The sequence below is a fragment of the Lampris incognitus genome, chromosome 1 (assembly GCF_029633865.1).
Source record: "Lampris incognitus isolate fLamInc1 chromosome 1, fLamInc1.hap2, whole genome shotgun sequence".
NCBI classification, from domain to species: domain Eukaryota; kingdom Metazoa; phylum Chordata; class Actinopteri; order Lampriformes; family Lampridae; genus Lampris; species Lampris incognitus.
In genome coordinates, this window is record NC_079211.1 from 26,317,735 (window position 1) to 26,338,020 (window position 20,286).

General features: G+C 45.5%; 5 protein-coding genes across 8 annotated transcripts in view; all 5 read right to left on the reverse strand.

Moving 5' to 3' along the window:
• LOC130122884 (protocadherin gamma-A11-like) overlaps positions 1-20,286 on the reverse strand; it is a 311,235-nt gene that overhangs the window by 68,922 nt on the left and 222,027 nt on the right. Inside the window, exon 1 of one of the 4 annotated variants that reach the window (XM_056292280.1) lies at positions 467-2,860. The exons of the other annotated variants lie outside the window; for them this stretch is intronic. Within the exon in view, the coding sequence (XP_056148255.1) occupies positions 467-2,851 (2,385 nt within the window). The 5' untranslated portion in view covers positions 2,852-2,860. Of the gene's footprint in view, positions 1-466; positions 2,861-20,286 lie in introns of those variants that run through there. 4 annotated transcript variants of the gene reach the window in all.
• Positions 4,381-6,843, reverse strand: LOC130126032 (protocadherin gamma-A2-like). Its single transcript, XM_056295409.1, has one exon. It carries the CDS (start codon positions 6,832-6,834, stop codon positions 4,381-4,383), a length of 2,454 nt encoding a protein of 817 aa, XP_056151384.1. The 5' UTR covers positions 6,835-6,843.
• Positions 6,864-10,808, reverse strand: LOC130126043 (protocadherin gamma-A2-like). The gene is made up of 2 exons (XM_056295418.1): positions 8,415-10,808; positions 6,864-6,893 (listed from the first exon to the last, which is right to left on the reverse strand). The coding sequence occupies exons 1-2, from the start codon at positions 10,797-10,799 to the stop codon at positions 6,864-6,866; spliced, it is 2,415 nt and encodes an 804-aa protein (XP_056151393.1). The 5' UTR covers positions 10,800-10,808.
• On the reverse strand, positions 12,271-14,781 carry LOC130126054 (protocadherin beta-16-like). The gene has a single exon (XM_056295423.1). It carries the CDS (start codon positions 14,770-14,772, stop codon positions 12,271-12,273), a length of 2,502 nt encoding a protein of 833 aa, XP_056151398.1. The 5' UTR covers positions 14,773-14,781.
• On the reverse strand, positions 16,861-19,338 carry LOC130126088 (protocadherin gamma-A2-like). Its single transcript, XM_056295454.1, has one exon. The coding sequence runs from the start codon at positions 19,327-19,329 to the stop codon at positions 16,861-16,863; it is 2,469 nt and encodes an 822-aa protein (XP_056151429.1). The 5' UTR covers positions 19,330-19,338.

Consider the following 20,286-nt stretch of genomic DNA (forward strand, 5'->3'; position numbering starts at 1 on the left):
AAAATGGGACGTCCTGTTTAAAAGCAGCTGCGGCAGTGAGACACACGAGTCAACAGCGGCCCTCCGAGTTCATGACACCAAATTGCATGGTAAAATGTGCACACAGACATGGAAACAAAGCCTGCCTACGCCAAACACATCTGCTGTGCATTGAGGATAGTTATTTGTTTAGGGAAAGTTGAGATTTAAACTACTGCACCAATTCCGTCAAAAATAACGACACGAGTTGTTGCTTTTAGAGAGAAATCAACGCCGGGGGCAAAACAACTGCTAAGCCAAATCATATCTTGATAGGAAGCTGCAAAAACATTTCAAAAGGTCCATAAAAAGATACAGAAAACAATAATAAGTAAGACATACGAATGTAAATCACTTAAGAGTTCTACTGTTTGAGGTGATGGAAATGGGAAGAAAGTTTCACTGTACATCAGATTTGAGTAACAACAGATAAACAGTGATGTCTAACCTCTACAGGAGAGTCTGGTTCATCCAGGATGTTATTTTCATTCTGGATCCGCTGCATCGTCCCTGTACAACTGGGCTCCATTATCAGCACGTTCTGACTACCGGCTCTGCCGAACTTACAGTCACTCTTTCTGGAGTCAGTCGTCCTGCACACCTCGTAATTGAACACGTGTTGGAGAGTCCCTGTCCCCAAAGTGTCTGAGTAACGTGGTGGATAATAGGGAATCACCGGTAGACTGGAATGATAGAGGATGCGAGACTGTCTCCATCTGTATATCTTCACTGATATGATGACCACTAAGCAGGTGACGAAGAGAAAGGACACTACAGCCAAAGCCAAGACTAAGTAAAAAGTCAGGTTGTCATTGTACTCCTTGTCGTGCGTAAAGTCAGTGAACTCCGAGAGCACTTCAGGGAAGCTGTCCGCCACCGCCACGTTAACATTGACTGTAGCTGAACGAGAGGGCTGCCCGTTGTCCTCCACTACAACAGTCAGCCTTTGTTTCACAGCATCTTTATCAGTGACTTGGCGGATAGTCCTTATTTCCCCATTCTGTAAGCCCACTTCAAACAGCGCCCTGTCTGTGGCTTTCTGCAGCTTATAGGAGAGCCAGGCATTCTGTCCAGAGTCCACATCAACAGCCACCACTTTAGTCACCAGATAGCCCCCATCTGCTGAGCGAGGCACCATTTCAGCCACCAGAGAGCTGCTGGTCTGGACTGGGTACAGAACCTGAGGGGCGTTGTCGTTCTGGTCCTGGATCATTATTTTCACAGTCACGTTACTACTGAGTGGAGGAGAGCCTCCATCCTGCGCTTTAACACAGAAGTGGAAATCCTTGATGTGCTCGTAGTCAAAAGAGCGAACTGCATGGATGACTCCACTATCAGCACTGACGGACACATAGGAGGAGACGGGCACTCCGTTAACCGAGGAGTCCTCCAGTATATAAGACACACGGGCATTCTGGTTCCAGTCAGCGTCTGTGGCTTTCACTGTGAATATGGAGAGACCCGGTGTGTTGTTTTCTACAATGTAGGCCTCATATGAGCTCCTCTCAAAGACAGGCGCGTTGTCATTCACATCTGAGATGTGTAAGGTGAGAGTGACGCTGCTGGAGAGAGAGGGCACTCCCTCATCACAACACGTTATACTGATATTATACTCGGAGGCTCTCTCTCGGTCCAGATCACTGTCTGTCACCAGGCTATAGAAATTGGTTGTCGTTGATTTAATTGAAAAAGGAATATTATCACTTATCGCGCACTGCACCTTTCCATTATCCCCCGAGTCTGCATCTTCAATATTAACCATTGTTACTACTGTGTCGGCTTTCGCATTTTCTGGTATTACATTTGATTTCGACATTATATGGATATCGGGTTTGTTGTCATTCACATCTATTACATCAACAACCACTTTACAAGAATCAACCAGTCCTCCGTCATCACTTGCACGTATGTTAATCTGAAAATTTCGATCCTTTTCGTAGTCAATATTTCCTTTCAATGTAACCTCGCCACTCTCTTCATTTACTTCAAACATCCCACGAGTATAATCTAACATACCGGATATCGAGTAAGATATTTTCCCGTTAGAGCCATGATCTGCATCTGTTGCAATAACTGTCGTTACAACTGTCCCTATCGGGGCATTTTCTCTAATGGAGGCTTTATATGTGGGCTGGGTGAAAACAGGAGCGTTGTCATTGACGTCTAACACTGTGATGAGAATCTGCATTGTCCCAGACATCTGCGGCTCGCCTCCGTCCAAAGCTGTCAAAACTAACGCGATATGCTCATTCTTCTCTCGGTCGAGAGGCTTCTCTAACAGCATCTCGATAATTTTTGCACCATCTGCTTGGTTTTGCAGTTTAAGGGCAAAGTTATCCGTCGGTTTTAGCGCGTACGTTTGCAAACCGTTTCCCCCCACGTCGGGATCTGTTGCCCTGTCTAAAATAAATTTCGCCCCACTTACAGCAGACTCACTGATTTTGAATTCGACAACGTCCTTTTCAAATGCTGGGGGGTTGTCGTTGACGTCTGTAATCTCCACAGTGACGCGGTAAAACTCCATGGGGTTCTCTAATATGATCTGGAAGTGTAAAGCGCACGGCGTCGTCTGTCTGCAGAGCGCCTCTCTGTCTATCCGGTCTCTGATGAGGAGCACTCCTCTTTCTCTGCTCAGCTCAACATACTCCGCATTGTCTCGAGTGAACACGCGCGCTTTGCCGGTCTTCAGTCTTTCCGGGTCTAAACCCAGATCCTGCGCTACGTTACCGACGAACGAGCCTCTGGCCATTTCCTCGGGAATGGAGTAACTGACCTGCCCGAGCGCCGAGGCGAGAGACAGGACGACGATAAAGAGCTGTACTTGCCGTCTCATTGTTCTGTCCCACACGGTGGAAAACGACTCTACGAGAACATCCCGTTTGAATATTTATCCTCCAAGAAGAAGAAGAAGAAGAAGAAGATGAAGAAGAAAAGGAGATTTAGTCCGAAAAACCGTCCCACATATCCACCATAGCAGAGATTTTGCGCTCCGTCTGCTCTTTGTTTTTGCTCTCTGTCTGTCCGTCTGTGTTCCTTCGTCAGTCTCTTTCTTCTTCTGCTGTGTGGAAATGATGGGAGGAACCACTACAAGTCTGCTGTTAACCTGCAACATCCTGGCCAACAGCGGCCCTCTGAGTCCAACATGCTAAAGTACACATGACATGGAAATTGATTAAGGTGCTTTCCAAAACGCTGCGATTATTACTTTTTTTGTATGGGAGCAAACAGGGAAAAAATAAAGGTTGACAGATGTGATCTGATCATTTAGTACATAACATTAGGTTTTCATGACAGGTTAGTAAATTCGTCCATGATGAAATAAAAGCCCCACGGTCTGAGAAAAAGTAGTATTGCCAGACAATAATGGAGCTTTAGCGCAAGTGCAGACAGAAAGACAACATTTCGCATACATAGACCTGTAGTTCAATTTCAAATGTCATCCTGTCATTCTCATTTCTCAAGGATGCTCACTCATATTGTCTCTGGCTGTCATTGTCTGGGGCTATTAATTGAGTTGTCAGTTGATCATGTCACCTATCTTCATCTATCCAATAGCACAGCGACACAGCTGCATGGTTAGCCTATCATCTTGCTGCTGTCTTTTTTGAAATATTATGTTTCTCTCTCCACCTCTATGCATTCGTGCCGCTGTTATCCGCATCACATCACCTCCTAGTCCTCACTGATAACACGTCTGATCTTATCATCAGCGTTACGAGGCAGCACGGTGGCCCAGTGTTCAGCACCGTTGCCTCACAGCAAGGAGGTCCTGGGTTCGAACCCCAAGGCCGTCCCAGGTCCTTTCTGTGTCGAGTTTGCATGTTCTCACCATGTCTGTGTGGGATTCCTCCGGGTGCTCCGGTTTCCTCCCACCATCAAATACATGCACACTGGGGTTAATCCCTGAGCAAGGCATGACAACAAGAACTGGATCATCTATTTATCATCTTAGCAGAAGTCATCAGCCACCACCACCAGGGTCTGGACTCCATGGGGGGTATTGTGCTGATGCCCCTCGATCAAAAAAGCTCCCAGTTGAGTCTAAGTCTCAAAAACTTTCTTCATATGCATTAATTTCCAGTAAAACATCTGTTATAGTGAATAACTATCTGTACTACATTCCCTATGTCTCTAATGTTTGAACTTGTCTGAGAAATACTATTGCCAGTATTGCCAGTGCGATACTGGCAATACTGATGGTGGGGGCTATGGAATAGCATTACCAATAACTAAGGAAAAAACATTTTGTAAAAATGAATCCAAAATGACAACAATTTTGTCATATTAACAACTTTATGCTCAACGTATCAAACAGAAATAAGACACATGATTCCTTTCGCTGTCCCTTGTTCTGAAAATGTTCTATGGATAAACAATCGATTGAACAAATATCCCAGCTTCGGTTGAAAAATAAAATGGGCAAGGTCTAACCTCTACAGGAGAGTCTGGCTCATCCAGGATGATCTTTTCATTCTGGATCCGCTGCATCGTCCCTGTACAACTGGGGTCCATTGTCAGCACGTTCTGACTACCGGCTCTGCCGAACTTACAGTCACTCTTTCTGGAGTCAGTCGTCCTGCACACCTCGTAATTGTACACGTGTTGGAGAGTCCCTGTCCCCAAAGTGTCTGAGTAACGTGGTGGATAATAGGGAATCACCGGCAGACTGGAATGATAGAGGACGCGAGACTGCCTCCATCTGTATAACTTCACTGATATGATGACCACTAAGCAGGTGATGAAGAGAAAGGACACTACAGCCAAAGCCAAGACTAAGTAAAAAGTCAGGTTGTCATTGTACTCCTTGTCGTGCGTAAAGTCCGTGAACTCCGAGAGCACTTCAGGGAAGCTGTCCGCCACCGCCACGTTAACATTGACTGTAGCTGAACGAGAGGGCTGCCCGTTGTCCTCCACTACAACAGTCAGCCTTTGTTTCACAGCATCTTTATCAGTGACTTGGCGGATAGTCCTTATTTCCCCATTCTGTAAGCCCACTTCAAACAGCGCCCTGTCTGTGGCTTTCTGCAGCTTATAGGAGAGCCAGGCATTCTGTCCAGAGTCCACATCAACAGCCACCACTTTAGTCACCAGATAGCCCACATCTGCTGAGCGAGGCACCATTTCAGCCACCAGAGAGCTGCTGGTCTGGACTGGGTACAGAACCTGAGGGGCGTTGTCGTTCTGGTCCTGGATCATTATTTTCACAGTCACGTTACTACTGAGAGGAGGAGAGCCTCCATCCTGCGCTTTAACACAGAAGTGGAAATCCTTGATGTGCTCGTAGTCAAAAGAGCGAACTGCATGGATGACTCCACTATCAGCACTGACGGACACATAGGAGGAGACGGGCACTCCGTTAACCGAGGAGTCCTCCAGTATATAAGACACACGGGCATTCTGGTTCCAGTCAGCGTCTGTGGCTTTCACTGTGAATATGGAGAGACCCGGTGTGTTGTTTTCTACAATGTAGGCCTCATATGAGCTCCTCTCAAAGACAGGCGCGTTGTCATTCACATCTGAGATGTGTAAGGTGAGAGTGACGCTGCTGGAGAGAGAGGGCACTCCCTCATCACAACACGTGATACTGATATTATACTCTGAGGCTCTCTCTCGGTCCAGATCACTGTCTGTCACCAGGCTATAGAAATTGTTCGTTGTCGATTTCATCGCAAAGGGAATATCGTCATCTATGACGCACTGTACGTTACCGTTTTCACCTGAGTCTGCATCTTCAACATTTATCATGGTGATGACAGTGTTGGGTTTTGCATCTTCAGATATTACATTTGATTTAGACATAATATGAACATCAGGTTTGTTGTCGTTTACATCTAACACTTCAACTATGACTTTACAAGATTCGACTTGTCCTCCGTCATCACTTGCACGTATATTTAATTGAAACGTTTGAGCTTTCTCGTAGTCAACATTTTCTGTTAACCTAACCTCACCATTTTGCGCATTAATACTAAACTTTCCACGACTATAATCCAACATATTTGATATGGAATACGATATTCGACCGTAAGAGCCATGATCTGCATCTGTTGCAGTAACGGTCGTTACAACTGTGCCTATCGGGGCATTTTCTCTAATGGAGGCTTTATATGTGGGCTGCGTAAAAACAGGAGCGTTGTCATTGGCGTCTAACACCGTGATGAGAATCTGCATTGTCCCAGACATCTGCGGCTCGCCTCCGTCCAAAGCTGTCAAAACTAACGCAATATGCTCATTCTTCTCTCGGTCGAGAGGCTTCTCTAACACCATCTCGACAGTTTTTGTACCATCTGCTTGATTTAGGAATTTAAGAGAGAAATTGTCCGTCGGTTTTAGCGCGTACGTTTGCAAACCGTTTCCCCCCACGTCGGGATCCGTTGCCCTGTCTAAAATAAATTTCGCCCCACTTACAACAGACTCACTGATTTTGATTTCAACAACGTCCTTTTCAAATGCTGGGGGGTTGTCGTTGACGTCTGTAATCTCCACAGTGACGCGGTAAAACTCCATGGGGTTCTCTAATATGATCTGGAAGTGTAAAGCGCACGGCGTCGTCTGTCTGCAGAGCGCCTCTCTGTCTATCCGGTCTCTGATGAGGAGCACTCCTCTTTCTCTGCTCAGCTCAATATACTCCGCATTGTCTCGAGTGAACACGCGCGCTTTGCCGGTCTTCAGTCTTTTCGGGTCTAAACCCAGATCCTGCGCTACGTTACCGACGAACGAGCCTCTGGCCATTTCCTCGGGAATGGAGTAACTGACCTGCCCGAGCGCCGAGGCGAGAGACAGGACGAAGATAAAGAGCTGTACTTGCCGTCTCATTGTTCTGTCCCACACGGTGGAAAAAGACTCTACGAGAACATCCCGTTTGAATATTTATCCTCCGAGAACAAGAAGAAGAAAAAAAGAGATTTAGTCCGAAAACCCGTCCCACATATCCACCATGGCAGAGATTTTGCGCTCCGTCTGCTCTTTGTTTTTGCTCTCTGTCTGTCCGTCTGTGTTCCTTCGTCAGTCTCTTTCTTCTTCTGCTGTGTGGAAATGATGGGAGGAACCACTACAAGTCTGCTGTTAACCTGCAACATCCTGGCCAACAGCGGCCCTCTGAGTCCAACTTATTACAGTACACATGACATGGAAACTGATTAAGGCGCTTTCCAAAACGCTGCGATTATTACTTTTCTTTTTCATGGGAGCAAGTAGGGAAAAAAAGTTGACAGATGCAATCAGATCCTTCACTACATAAAATTAGGTTTTCATTAAAGGTTAGTAAATTCGTCTATGATGAAATAAAAGCCACATGGTTTATGAAAAAATAGTATTGCCAGACAATAATGGAGCTTCAGCGAAGGTGCAGACAGAAGACTACCTTTCGCATACATAGACCTGTAGTTCGATTTCAAATGTCATCCTATCATTCTCATTTCTCAAGGATGCTCACTCATATTGTCTCTGGCTGTCATTGTCTGGGGCTGTTAATTAAGTTATCAGCTGATTGTGTCACCTGTCGTCATCTATCCAATAGCACAGCGACACAGCTGCATGGTTAGCCTATCATCTTGCTGCTGTCTTTTTGAAACATGTTTCCCTCCCCACCTCTATGCATTCGTGCCGCTGTTATCCGCATCACATCACCTCCTAGTCCTCACTGATAACACGTTTCATCTTATCATCAGCGTTACGGGGCAGCATGGTGGCTCAGTGGTTAGCACTGTTGCCTCACAGCAAGGAGGTCCTGGGTTCGAAACCCAAGGCCGTCCCAGGTCCTTTCTGTGTGGAGTTTGCATGTTCTCACCGTGTCTGTGTGGGATTCCTCCGGGTGCTCCGGGTTCCTCCCACCATCAAATACACGCACATTGGGGTTAATGCCCCTGAGCAAGGCATGGCAACAAGAACTGGAACATATATTTATGATCTTAGCAGAAGTCACCGGCCACCACCACCAGTGTCTGGACTCCATGGGGGGGGGGGGTATTTACTGAAGCCCCTCGATTAAGAAATTTCCCTGTTGAGTCTAAGTGCCAAAGACTTTCTTCATATGTATTAATTTGCAGTAAATCATCTAATATAGTGAATAACTACCTGTACTTCATTCCCTATGTCTCTAGTGTTTGAACTTGTTTGAGAAATAGTATTGCCAGTATTGCCAGTGCGATACTGCCAATACAGATGAGGAGGGGGGGGCTATGGAATAGCATTACCAATAACTGAGGACAAATCATTTTGTAAAAATGAATCCGAAATGACAACAACTTTGTCATATTAACAACTTTATACTCAACGTATCAAATAGAAATAAGAGACACAATTCCTTTCACTGCCCTGAAAATGTTCCACGGATAAACAACTGATTGAACACATATCTCAGCTTTGGTTGAAATATAAAATGGGCAAGGTCTAACCTCTACAGGAGAGTCTGGCTCATCCAGGATGTTCTTTTCATTCTGGATCCGCTGCATCGTCCCTGTACAACTGGGGTCCATTATCAGCACGTTCTGACTACCGGCTCTGCCGAACCTACAGTCACTCTTTCTGGAGTCAGTCGTCCTGCACACCTCGTAATTGTACACGTGTTGGAGAGTCCCTGTCCCCAAAGTGTCTGAGTAACGTGGTGGATAATAGGGAATCACCGGTAGACTGGAATGATAGAGGATGCGAGACTGTCTCCATCTGTATATCTTCACTGATATGATGACCACTAAGCAGGTGACGAAGAGAAAGGACACTACAGCCAAAGCCAAGACTAAGTAAAAAGTCAGGTTGTCATTGTACTCCTTGTCGTGCGTAAAGTCAGTGAACTCCGAGAGCACTTCAGGGAAGCTGTCCGCCACCGCCACGTTAACATTGACTGTAGCTGAACGAGAGGGCTGCCCGTTGTCCTCCACTACAACAGTCAGCCTTTGTTTCACAGCATCTTTATCAGTGACTTGGCGGATAGTCCTTATTTCCCCATTCTGTAAGCCCACTTCAAACAGCGCCCTGTCTGTGGCTTTCTGCAGCTTATAGGAGAGCCAGGCATTCTGTCCAGAGTCCACATCAACAGCCACCACTTTAGTCACCAGATAGCCCACATCTGCTGAACGAGGCACCATTTCAGCCACCACAGAGCTGCTGGTCTGGACTGGGTACAGCACCTGAGGGGCGTTGTCGTTCTGGTCCTGGATGATTATTTTCACAGTCACGTTACTACTGAGTGGAGGAGAGCCTCCATCCTGCGCTTTAACACAGAAGTGGAAATCCTTGATGTGCTCGTAGTCAAAAGAGCGAACTGCATGGATGACTCCACTATCAGCACTGACGGACACATAGGAGGAGACGGGCACTCCGTTAACCGAGGAGTCCTCCAGTATATAAGACACACGGGCATTCTGGTTCCAGTCAGCGTCTGTGGCTTTCACTGTGAATATGGAGAGACCCGGTGTGTTGTTTTCTACAATGTAGGCCTCATATGAGCTCCTCTCAAAGACAGGCGCGTTGTCATTCACATCTGAGATGTGTAAGGTGAGAGTGACGCTGCTGGAGAGAGAGGGCACTCCCTCATCACAACACGTGATACTGATATTATACTCTGAGGCTCTCTCTCGGTCCAGATCACTGTCTGTCACCAGGCTATAGAAATTGTTCGTTGTCGATTTCATCGCAAAGGGAATATCGTCATCTATGACGCACTGTACTTTACCGTTTTCATCTGAGTCTGCATCTTCAACATTTATCATGGTGATGACAGTGTTGGGTTTTGCATCTTCTGATATTACATTCGATTTAGACATAATATGAATATCCGGTTTGTTGTCGTTTACATCTAACACTTCAACTATGACTTTACAAGATTCGACTTGTCCTCCGTCATCACTTGCACGTATATTTAATTGAAACGTTTGAGTTTTCTCGTAGTCAACATTTTCTGTTAACCTAACCTCACCACTTTGCGCATTTATGTTAAATTTTCCACCACTATAATCAAGCATACTTGGAACTGAGTAAGAAATTCGACCGTAAGAGCCATGGTCTGCATCTGTTGCAGTAACGGTCGTTACAACTGTGCCTATCGGGGCATTTTCTCTAATGGAGGCTTTATATGTGGGCTGCGTAAAAACAGGAGCGTTGTCATTGGCGTCTAACACCGTGATGAGAATCTGCATTGTCCCAGACATCTGCGGCTCGCCTCCGTCAATCGCCGTTAAAATAAGAGATATATGCTCATTTTCCTCTCTGTCGAGAGGCTTCTCTAACACCATTTCGACAGTTTTTGTACCATCGACTTGATTCAGTAATTTAAGGGAGAAATTGTCCGTCGGTTTCAGGGTATAGCTTTGCAAACCGTTTCCCCCCACGTCGGGATCCGTTGCTCTGACTAGTATAAATTTCGCCCCACTTACAGCAGACTCACTAATGTTGAATTCAACAACGTCCTTTTCAAATGCTGGGGGGTTGTCGTTGACGTCTGTAATCTCCACAGTGACGCGGTAAAACTCCATGGGGTTCTCTAATATGATCTGGAAGTGTAAAGCGCACGGCGTCGTCTGTCTGCAGAGCGCCTCTCTGTCTATCCGGTCTCTGATGAGGAGCACTCCTCTTTCTCTGCTCAGCTCAACATACTCCGCATTGTCTCGAGTGAACACGCGCGCTTTGCCGGTCTTCAGTCTTTCCGGGTCTAAACCCAGATCCTGCGCTACGTTACCGACGAACGAGCCTCTGGCCATTTCCTCGGGAATGGAGTAACTGACCTGCCCGAGCGCCGAGGCGAGAGACAGGACGACGATAAAGAGCTGTACTTGCCGTCTCATTGTTCTGTCCCACACGGTGGAAAACGACTCTACGAGAACATCCCGTTTGAATATTTATCCTCCAAGAAGAAGAAGAAGAAGAAGGAAAAAAACAGATTTAGTCCGAAAACCCGTCCCACATATCCACCATAGCAGAGATTTTGCGCTCCGTCTGCTCTTTGTTTTTGCTCTCTGTCTGTCCGTCTGTGTTCCTTCGTCAGTCTCTTTCTTCTTCTGCTGTGTGGAAATGATGGGAGGAACCACTACAAGTCTGCTGTTAACCTGCAACATCCTGGCCAACAGCGGCCCTCTGAGTCCAACATACTAAAGTACACATGACATGGAAACTGATTAAGGCGCTTTCCAAAACTCTGCGATTATTACTTTTATTTTTTATGGGAGCAAGTAGGGGAGAAATAAAAAGTTGACAGATGCAATCAGATCCTTCACTACATAAAATTAGGCTTTCATTATAGGTTAGTAAATTCGTCTATGATGAAATAAAAGCCACATGGTCTATGAAAAAATAGTATTGCCAGACAATAATGGAGCTCTAGCGAAAGTGCAGACAGAAAGACAACATTTCGCATACATAGACCTGTAGTTCAATATCAAATGTCATTCTATCATTCTCATCCCTCACGCATGCTCACTCATATTCTCCTTGCCTGTCATTGTCTGGGGCTGTTAATTAAATTATCAGTTGATCATGTCACCTGTCTTCATCTATCCAATAGCACAGCGACACAGCTGCATGGTTAGCCTATCATCTTGCTGCTGTCTTTTTTGAAATATTATGTTTCTCTCTCCACCTCTATGCATTCGTGCCGCTGTTATCCGCATCACATCACCTCCTAGTCCTCACTGATAACACGTTTCATCTTATCATCAGCATTACGAGGCAGCACAGTGGCCCAGTGGTTAGCACCGTTGCCTCTCAGTAAGAATATCATGGGTTCGAACCCCAAGGCCGTCCCAGGTCCTTTCTGTATGGAGTTTGCATGTTCTCACCATGTCTGTGTGGGATTCCTCCGGGTGCTCCGGTTTCCTCCCACCATCAAATACATGCACACTGGGGTTAATGCCCATGAGCAAGGCATGGCAACAAGAACTGGAACATATATTTAGGATCTTACCAGAAGTCATCAGCCACCACCACCATTGTCTGGACACCATGGGGGGGTATTATACAGAAGCCCCTCAATTAAGAAATCTCCAGGTTGAGTCTAAGTGCTAAACACTTTGTTCATATTTATTAATTTCCAGTAAATCATCTGTTATAGCGAATAACTACCTGTACTTCATTCCCGATGTCTCTACTGTTTGAACTTGTCTGAGAAATACTATTGCCAGTATTGCCAATGCGACACTGGCAATACTGATGGTGGGGGCTGTAGAATATCATTACCAATAACTGAGGACAAATCATTTTGTAAAAATGAAACGGATATGACAACAACTTTGTCATATTAACAACTTTATACTCAACGTATCAAATAGAAATAACAGACACAATTCCTTTCACTGCCCTGAAAATGTTCCACGGATAAACAACTGATTGAACACATATCTCAGCTTCGGTTGAAATATAAAATGGGCAAGGTCTAACCTCTACAGGAGAGTCTGGCTCATCCAGGATGTTCTTTTCATTCTGGATCCGCTGCATCGTCCCTGTACAACTGGGCTCCATTATCAGCACGTTCTGACTACCGGCTCTGCCGAACCTACAGTCACTCTTTCTGGAGTCAGTCGTCCTGCACACCTCGTAATTGTACACGTGTTGGAGAGTCCCTGTCCCCAAAGTGTCTGAGTAACGTGGTGGATAATAGGGAATCACCGGTAGACTGGAATGATAGAGGATGCGAGACTGTCTCCATCTGTATAACTTCACTGATATGATGACCACTAAGCAGGTGATGAAGAGAAAGGACACTACAGCCAAAGCCAAGACTAAGTAAAAAGTCAGGTTGTCGTTGTACTCCTTGTCGTGCGTAAAGTCCGTGAACTCTGAGAGCACTTCAGGGAAGCTGTCCGCCACCGCCACGTTAACATTGACTGTAGCTGAACGAGAGGGCTGCCCGTTGTCCTCCACTACAACAGTCAGCCTTTGTTTCACAGCATCTTTATCAGTGACTTGGCGGATAGTCCTTATTTCCCCATTCTGTAAGCCCACTTCAAACAGCGCCCTGTCTGTGGCTTTCTGCAGCTTATAGGAGAGCCAGGCATTCTGTCCAGAGTCCACATCAACAGCCACCACTTTAGTCACCAGATAGCCCACATCTGCTGAACGAGGCACCATTTCAGCCACCACAGAGCTGCTGGTCTGGACTGGGTACAGCACCTGAGGGGCGTTGTCGTTCTGGTCCTGGATCGTTATTTTCACAGTCACGTTACTACTGAGTGGAGGAGAGCCGCCATCCTGCGCTTTAACACAGAAGTGGAAATCCTTGATGTGCTCGTAGTCAAAAGAGCGAACTGCATGGATGACTCCACTATCAGCACTGACGGACACATAGGAGGAGACGGGCACTCCGTTAACCGAGGAGTCCTCCAGTATATAAGACACACGGGCATTCTGGTTCCAGTCAGCGTCTGTGGCTTTCACTGTGAATATGGAGAGACCCGGTGTGTTGTTTTCTACAATGTAGGCCTCATATGAGCTCCTCTCAAAGACAGGCGCGTTGTCATTCACATCTGAGATGTGTAAGGTGAGAGTGACGCTGCTGGAGAGAGAGGGCACTCCCTCATCACAACACGTGATACTGATATTATACTCTGAGGCTCTCTCTCGGTCCAGATCACTGTCTGTCACCAGGCTATAGAAATTGTTCGTTGTCGATTTCATCGCAAAGGGAATATCGTCATCTATGACGCACTGTACTTTACCGTTTTCATCTGAGTCTGCATCTTCAACATTTATCATGGTGATGACAGTGTTGGGTTTTGCATCTTCTGATATTACATTTGATTTAGACATAATATGAATATCAGGTTTGTTGTCGTTTACATCTAACACTTCGACTATGACTTTACAAAATTCGACTAGTCCTCCGTCATCACTTGCACGTATATTTATTTGTAATGTTTGAGCTTTCTCGTAGTCAATATTTTCTGTTAAACTAACCTCACCACTTTGCGCATTTATTTTGAACTTTCCGCGACTATAATCCAATAAACTTGAGATAGAATACGATATTCGACCGTTAGAGCCATGATCTGCATCTGTTGCAGTAACGGTCGTTACAACTGTGCCTATCGGGGCATTTTCTCTAATGGAGGCTTTATATGTGGGCTGCGTAAAAACAGGAGCGTTGTCATTGGCGTCTAACACCGTGATGAGAATCTGCATTGTCCCAGACATCTGCGGCTCGCCTCCGTCAATCGCCGTTAAAATAAGAGATATATGCTCATTTTCCTCTCTGTCGAGAGGCTTCTCTAACACCATCTCGACAGTTTTTGTACCATCTGCTTGATTTAAGAATTTAAGGGAGAAATTGTCCATCGGTTTTAGCGCGTACGTTTGCAAACCGTTTCCCCCCACGTCGGGATCCGTTGCCCTGTCTAAAATCATTTTCGCCCCACTTACAGCAGACTCACTAATGTTGAATTCAACAACGTCCTTTTCAAATGCTGGGGGGTTGTCGTTGACGTCTGTAATCTCCACAGTGACGCGGTAAAACTCCATGGGGTTCTCTAATATGATCTGGAAGTGTAAAGCGCACGGCGTCGTCTGTCTGCAGAGCGCCTCTCTGTCTATCCGGTCTCTGATGAGGAGCACTCCTCTTTCTCTGCTCAGCTCAACATACTCCGCATTGTCTCGAGTGAACACGCGCGCTTTGCCGGTCTTCAGTCTTTCCGGGTCTAAACCCAGATCCTGCGCTACGTTACCGACGAACGAGCCTCTGGCCATTTCCTCGGGAATGGAGTAACTGACCTGCCCGAGCGCCGAGGCGAGAGACAGGACGACGATAAAGAGCTGTACTTGCCGTCTCATTGTTCTGTCCCACACGGTGGAAAACGACTCTACGAGAACATCCCGTTTGAATATTTATCCTCCAAGAAGAAGAAGAAGAAGATGAAGAAGAAAAGGAGATTTAGTCCGAAAAACCGTCCCACATATCCACCATTGCAGAGATTTTGCGCTCGGTCTGCTCTTTGTTTTTGCTCTCTGTCTGTCCGTCTGTGTTCCTTCGTCAGTCTCTTTCTTCTTCTGCTGTGTGGAAATGATGGGAGGAACCACTATAAGTCTGCTGTTAACCTGCAACATCCTGGCCAACAGCGGCCCTCTGAGTCCAATTTACTAAAGTACACATGACATGGAAACTGATTAAGGCGCTTTCCAAAACGCTGCGATTATTACTTTTCTTCTTCATGCGATTGAGGAGGGGAAAAATAAAGTCTGACTACATGTTTTGTTGAGGAGAAGGAGAACCCTAACGGAGAACATGACGTTGGTGCCATCACCAGTGGAAAAGTAGTCCTGTCAAACATTCTCATCAAGCACAATACGGTGTCTGCATTGGATAGAGGACTCATAAAGTTGGCTATGTTTTTGTACTGTGTGGTTATTGTATGTTTAACTATAACATATTTTAACAATGCGATTATGGCTCATAACACTGCAATGCAACAGCTTCCCACAGATTGTTTTTACTATGGTTGGTGAACCCAAATCCCTATACGGTGGTCAAAAAGCACGCACCCCAATTAAGGCAGTTATCACAATTATGATATCTAAATAGGGTGACTACAGGTAATGTGGGATACCTTCTGATAATTTACATTTTGCATCGTTTTAATTTATGATCCAAAATGGCGTAAATGTCAGAGCTACGTAAACTTATAATAAACTTGGAGCTGGTTTTTAGCAAAAGACATATATACACATAAAGATGATGCAATTTAAGTGTCCCACTTTACCAGCTGTCCCACTTGTCAGGACCACTTATCGTTAGTAACTGAGGAACACAGGCCACAATGCTTCGGTCAGAAATACGACCAACTCTTGTACAATACTGACAATGATGCCAAATATGGTTGTTTTTACGGACACATCTCACCTGTGATATGAATTATAGCTAGATGCTATTTGACTCACTTGGTGTAGATACGTGTCGTATCCAGCTCATTGATAAAGTTGAATGTTTTTATATATCACAACAGATGCAATGACAGGTTAGTAAATTCATCCATGATGAAATAAAAGCCACATGGTCTGTGAAAAATTAGTATTGCCAGACAATAATGGAGCTTAGGGAAAGTGCAGACAGGAAGACTACCTTTCGCATACATAGACCTGTAGTTAAATTTCAAATGTTATCTTGTCATTCACATTTCTCACGCATGCTCACTCATATTCTCCCTGGCTGTCATTGTCTGGGGCTGTTAATTAAGTTATCAGCTGATCTCGTCACCTATCTTCATCTATCCAATAGCACAGCGACACACCTGCCCGGTTAGCCTATCATCTTGCTGCTGTTTTTAAAAAAAATATGTTTCTCTCTCCACTTCTAGACATTCATGCAGCTGTTATGCGCACTACATCGCCTGGCAAATCATAAGTATCGTCTCTTCATTAGCCTTACGGGGCAGCACCGTGGCCCAGTGGTTAGCACTGTTGCCTCACAGCAAAGGAGGTCCTGGGTTTGACCCAGGCTGTCCCAGTGCCTTTCTATTTGGAGTTTGCATGTTCTCCCTGTGTCTGTGTGGGTTTCCTCCGGGTGCCCCGGTTTCCTCCCACCATCATAAACATGCAAATCAGGGGTTAATGCCCCTGAGCAAGGCATGGAGAGAATAACTTGAATATCTCCCTAGCATCTCAGTGGACGTCATCAATGACTCCAGCTGAGTGAATTCAGAAGACGACAGGTAGCATTGCCAGGGCAATACCTGCAATACTGTAGGCGGTGGCCATGGAACAGGATTACCAATAAGTGAGGACAAAATATTTTCTAAAAATGAAACCGAAATGACAACAACTTTGTCATATTTAACAAATTTATGCTGAACGTATCAAATAGAAACAAGAGTCAGGAAAGCTTATAAAGACATGGTGGACAGGTAATTTCCTTTCAATGTCCATTTATCTGAAATTGATCAATGCATAAACAATTGATTGAATACATAACCCAATTCTAGATGGAATATAAAATGGGCAAGGTCTAACCTCTACAGGAGAGTCTGGCTCATCCAGGATGTTCTTTTCATTCTGTATCCGCTGCATCGTCCCTGTACAACTGGGGTCCATTATCAGCACGTTCTGACTACCGGCTCTGCCGAACTTACAGTCACTCTTTCTGGAGTCAGTCGTCCTGCACACCTCGTAATTGTACACGTGCTGGAGAGTCCCTGTCCCCAAAGTGTCTGAGTAACGTGGTGGATAATAGGGAATCACCGGCAGACTGGAATGATAGAGGATGCGAGACTGCCTCCATCTGTATATTTTCACTGATATGATGACCACTAAGCAGGTGATGAAGAGAAAGGACACTACAGCCAAAGCCAAGACTAAGTAAAAAGTCAGGTTGTCGTTGTACTCCTTGTCGTGCGTAAAGTCCGTGAACTCTGAGAGCACTTCAGGGAAGCTGTCCGCCACCGCCACGTTAACATTGACTGTAGCTGAACGAGAGGGCTGCCCGTTGTCCTCCACTACAACAGTCAGCCTTTGTTTCACAGCATCTTTATCAGTGACTTGGCGGATAGTCCTTATTTCCCCATTCTGTAAGCCCACTTCAAACAGCGCCCTGTCTGTGGCTTTCTGCAGCTTATAGGAGAGCCAGGCATTCTGTCCAGAGTCCACATCAACAGCCACCACTTTAGTCACCAGATAGCCCACATCTGCTGAACGAGGCACCATTTCAGCCACCACAGAGCTGCTGGTCTGGACTGGGTACAGCACCTGAGGGGCGTTGTCGTTCTGGTCCTGGATCGTTATTTTCACAGTCACGTTACTACTGAGTGGAGGAGAGCCGCCATCCTGCGCTTTAACACAGAAGTGGAAATCCTTGATGTGCTCGTAGTCAAAAGAGCGAACTGCATGGATGACTCCACTATCAGCACTGACGGACACATAGGAGGAGACGGGCACTCCGTTAACCGAGGAGTCCTCCAGTATATAAGACACACGGGCATTCTGGTTCCAGTCAGCGTCTGTGGCTTTCACTGTGAATATGGAGAGACCCGGTGTGTTGTTTTCTACAATGTAGGCCTCATATGAGCTCCTCTCAAAGACAGGCGCGTTGTCATTCACATCTGAGATGTGTAAGGTGAGAGTGACGCTGCTGGAGAGAGAGGGCACTCCCTCATCACAACACGTGATACTGATATTATACTCTGAGGCTCTCTCTCGGTCCAGATCACTGTCTGTCACCAGGCTATAGAAATTGTTCGTTGTCGATTTCATCGCAAAGGGAATATCGTCATCTATGACGCACTGTACTTTACCGTTTTCATCTGAGTCTGCATCTTCAACATTTATCATGGTGATGACAGTGTTGGGTTTTGCATCTTCTGATATTACATTTGATTTAGACATAATATGAATATCAGGTTTGTTGTCGTTTACATCTAACACTTCGACTATGACTTTACAAAATTCGACTAGTCCTCCGTCATCACTTGCACGTATATTTATTTGTAATGTTTGAGCTTTCTCGTAGTCAATATTTTCTGTTAAACTAACCTCACCACTTTGCGCATTTATTTTGAACTTTCCGCGACTATAATCCAATAAACTTGAGATAGAATACGATATTCGACCGTTAGAGCCATGATCTGCATCTGTTGCAGTAACGGTCGTTACAACTGTGCCTATCGGGGCATTTTCTCTAATGGAGGCTTTATATGTGGGCTGCGTAAAAACAGGAGCGTTGTCATTGGCGTCTAACACCGTGATGAGAATCTGCATTGTCCCAGACATCTGCGGCTCGCCTCCGTCAATCGCCGTTAAAATAAGAGATATATGCTCATTTTCCTCTCTGTCGAGAGGCTTCTCTAACACCATCTCGACAGTTTTTGTACCATCTGCTTGATTTAAGAATTTAAGGGAGAAATTGTCCATCGGTTTTAGCGCGTACGTTTGCAAACCGTTTCCCCCCACGTCGGGATCCGTTGCCCTGTCTAAAATCATTTTCGCCCCACTTACAGCAGACTCACTAATGTTGAATTCAACAACGTCCTTTTCAAATGCTGGGGGGTTGTCGTTGACGTCTGTAATCTCCACAGTGACGCGGTAAAACTCCATGGGGTTCTCTAATATGATCTGGAAGTGTAAAGCGCACGGCGTCGTCTGTCTGCAGAGCGCCTCTCTGTCTATCCGGTCTCTGATGAGGAGCACTCCTCTTTCTCTGCTCAGCTCAACATACTCCGCATTGTCTCGAGTGAACACGCGCGCTTTGCCGGTCTTCAGTCTTTCCGGGTCTAAACCCAGATCCTGCGCTACGTTACCGACGAACGAGCCTCTGGCCATTTCCTCGGGAATGGAGTAACTGACCTGCCCGAGCGCCGAGGCGAGAGACAGGACGACGATAAAGAGCTGTACTTGCCGTCTCATTGTTCTGTCCCACACGGTGGAAAACGACTCTACGAGAACATCCCGTTTGAATATTTATCCTCCAAGAAGAAGAAGAAGAAGATGAAGAAGAAAAGGAGATTTAGTCCGAAAAACCGTCCCACATATCCACCATTGCAGAGATTTTGCGCTCGGTCTGCTCTTTGTTTTTGCTCTCTGTCTGTCCGTCTGTGTTCCTTCGTCAGTCTCTTTCTTCTTCTGCTGTGTGGAAATGATGGGAGGAACCACTATAAGTCTGCTGTTAACCTGCAACATCCTGGCCAACAGCGGCCCTCTGAGTCCAATTTACTAAAGTACACATGACATGGAAACTGATTAAGGCGCTTTCCAAAACGCTGCGATTATTACTTTTCTTCTTCATGCGATTGAGGAGGGGAAAAATAAAGTCTGACTACATGTTTTGTTGAGGAGAAGGAGAACCCTAACGGAGAACATGACGTTGGTGCCATCACCAGTGGAAAAGTAGTCCTGTCAAACATTCTCATCAAGCACAATACGGTGTCTGCATTGGATAGAGGACTCATAAAGTTGGCTATGTTTTTGTACTGTGTGGTTATTGTATGTTTAACTATAACATATTTTAACAATGCGATTATGGCTCATAACACTGCAATGCAACAGCTTCCCACAGATTGTTTTTACTATGGTTGGTGAACCCAAATCCCTATACGGTGGTCAAAAAGCACGCACCCCAATTAAGGCAGTTATCACAATTATGATATCTAAATAGGGTGACTACAGGTAATGTGGGATACCTTCTGATAATTTACATTTTGCATCGTTTTAATTTATGATCCAAAATGGCGTAAATGTCAGAGCTACGTAAACTTATAATAAACTTGGAGCTGGTTTTTAGCAAAAGACATATATACACATAAAGATGATGCAATTTAAGTGTCCCACTTTACCAGCTGTCCCACTTGTCAGGACCACTTATCG

Bases quoted from the DNA above. Each gene is read 5' to 3' on its own strand.
- LOC130126043 (XM_056295418.1), bottom strand. From the start codon at position 10,799: ATGAGACGGCAAGTACAGCTCTTTATCGTCGTCCTGTCTCTCGCCTCG. The intron at 6,894-8,414 runs GTTAGACCTTGC...TTGTTCTCGGAG, and splicing joins AGCCAGACTCTCCTGTAGAG to GATAAATATTCAAACGGGAT.
- LOC130126088 (XM_056295454.1), bottom strand. From the start codon at position 19,329: ATGAGACGGCAAGTACAGCTCTTTATCGTCGTCCTGTCTCTCGCCTCG.
- LOC130126032 (XM_056295409.1), bottom strand. From the start codon at position 6,834: ATGAGACGGCAAGTACAGCTCTTTATCTTCGTCCTGTCTCTCGCCTCG.
- LOC130126054 (XM_056295423.1), bottom strand. From the start codon at position 14,772: ATGAGACGGCAAGTACAGCTCTTTATCGTCGTCCTGTCTCTCGCCTCG.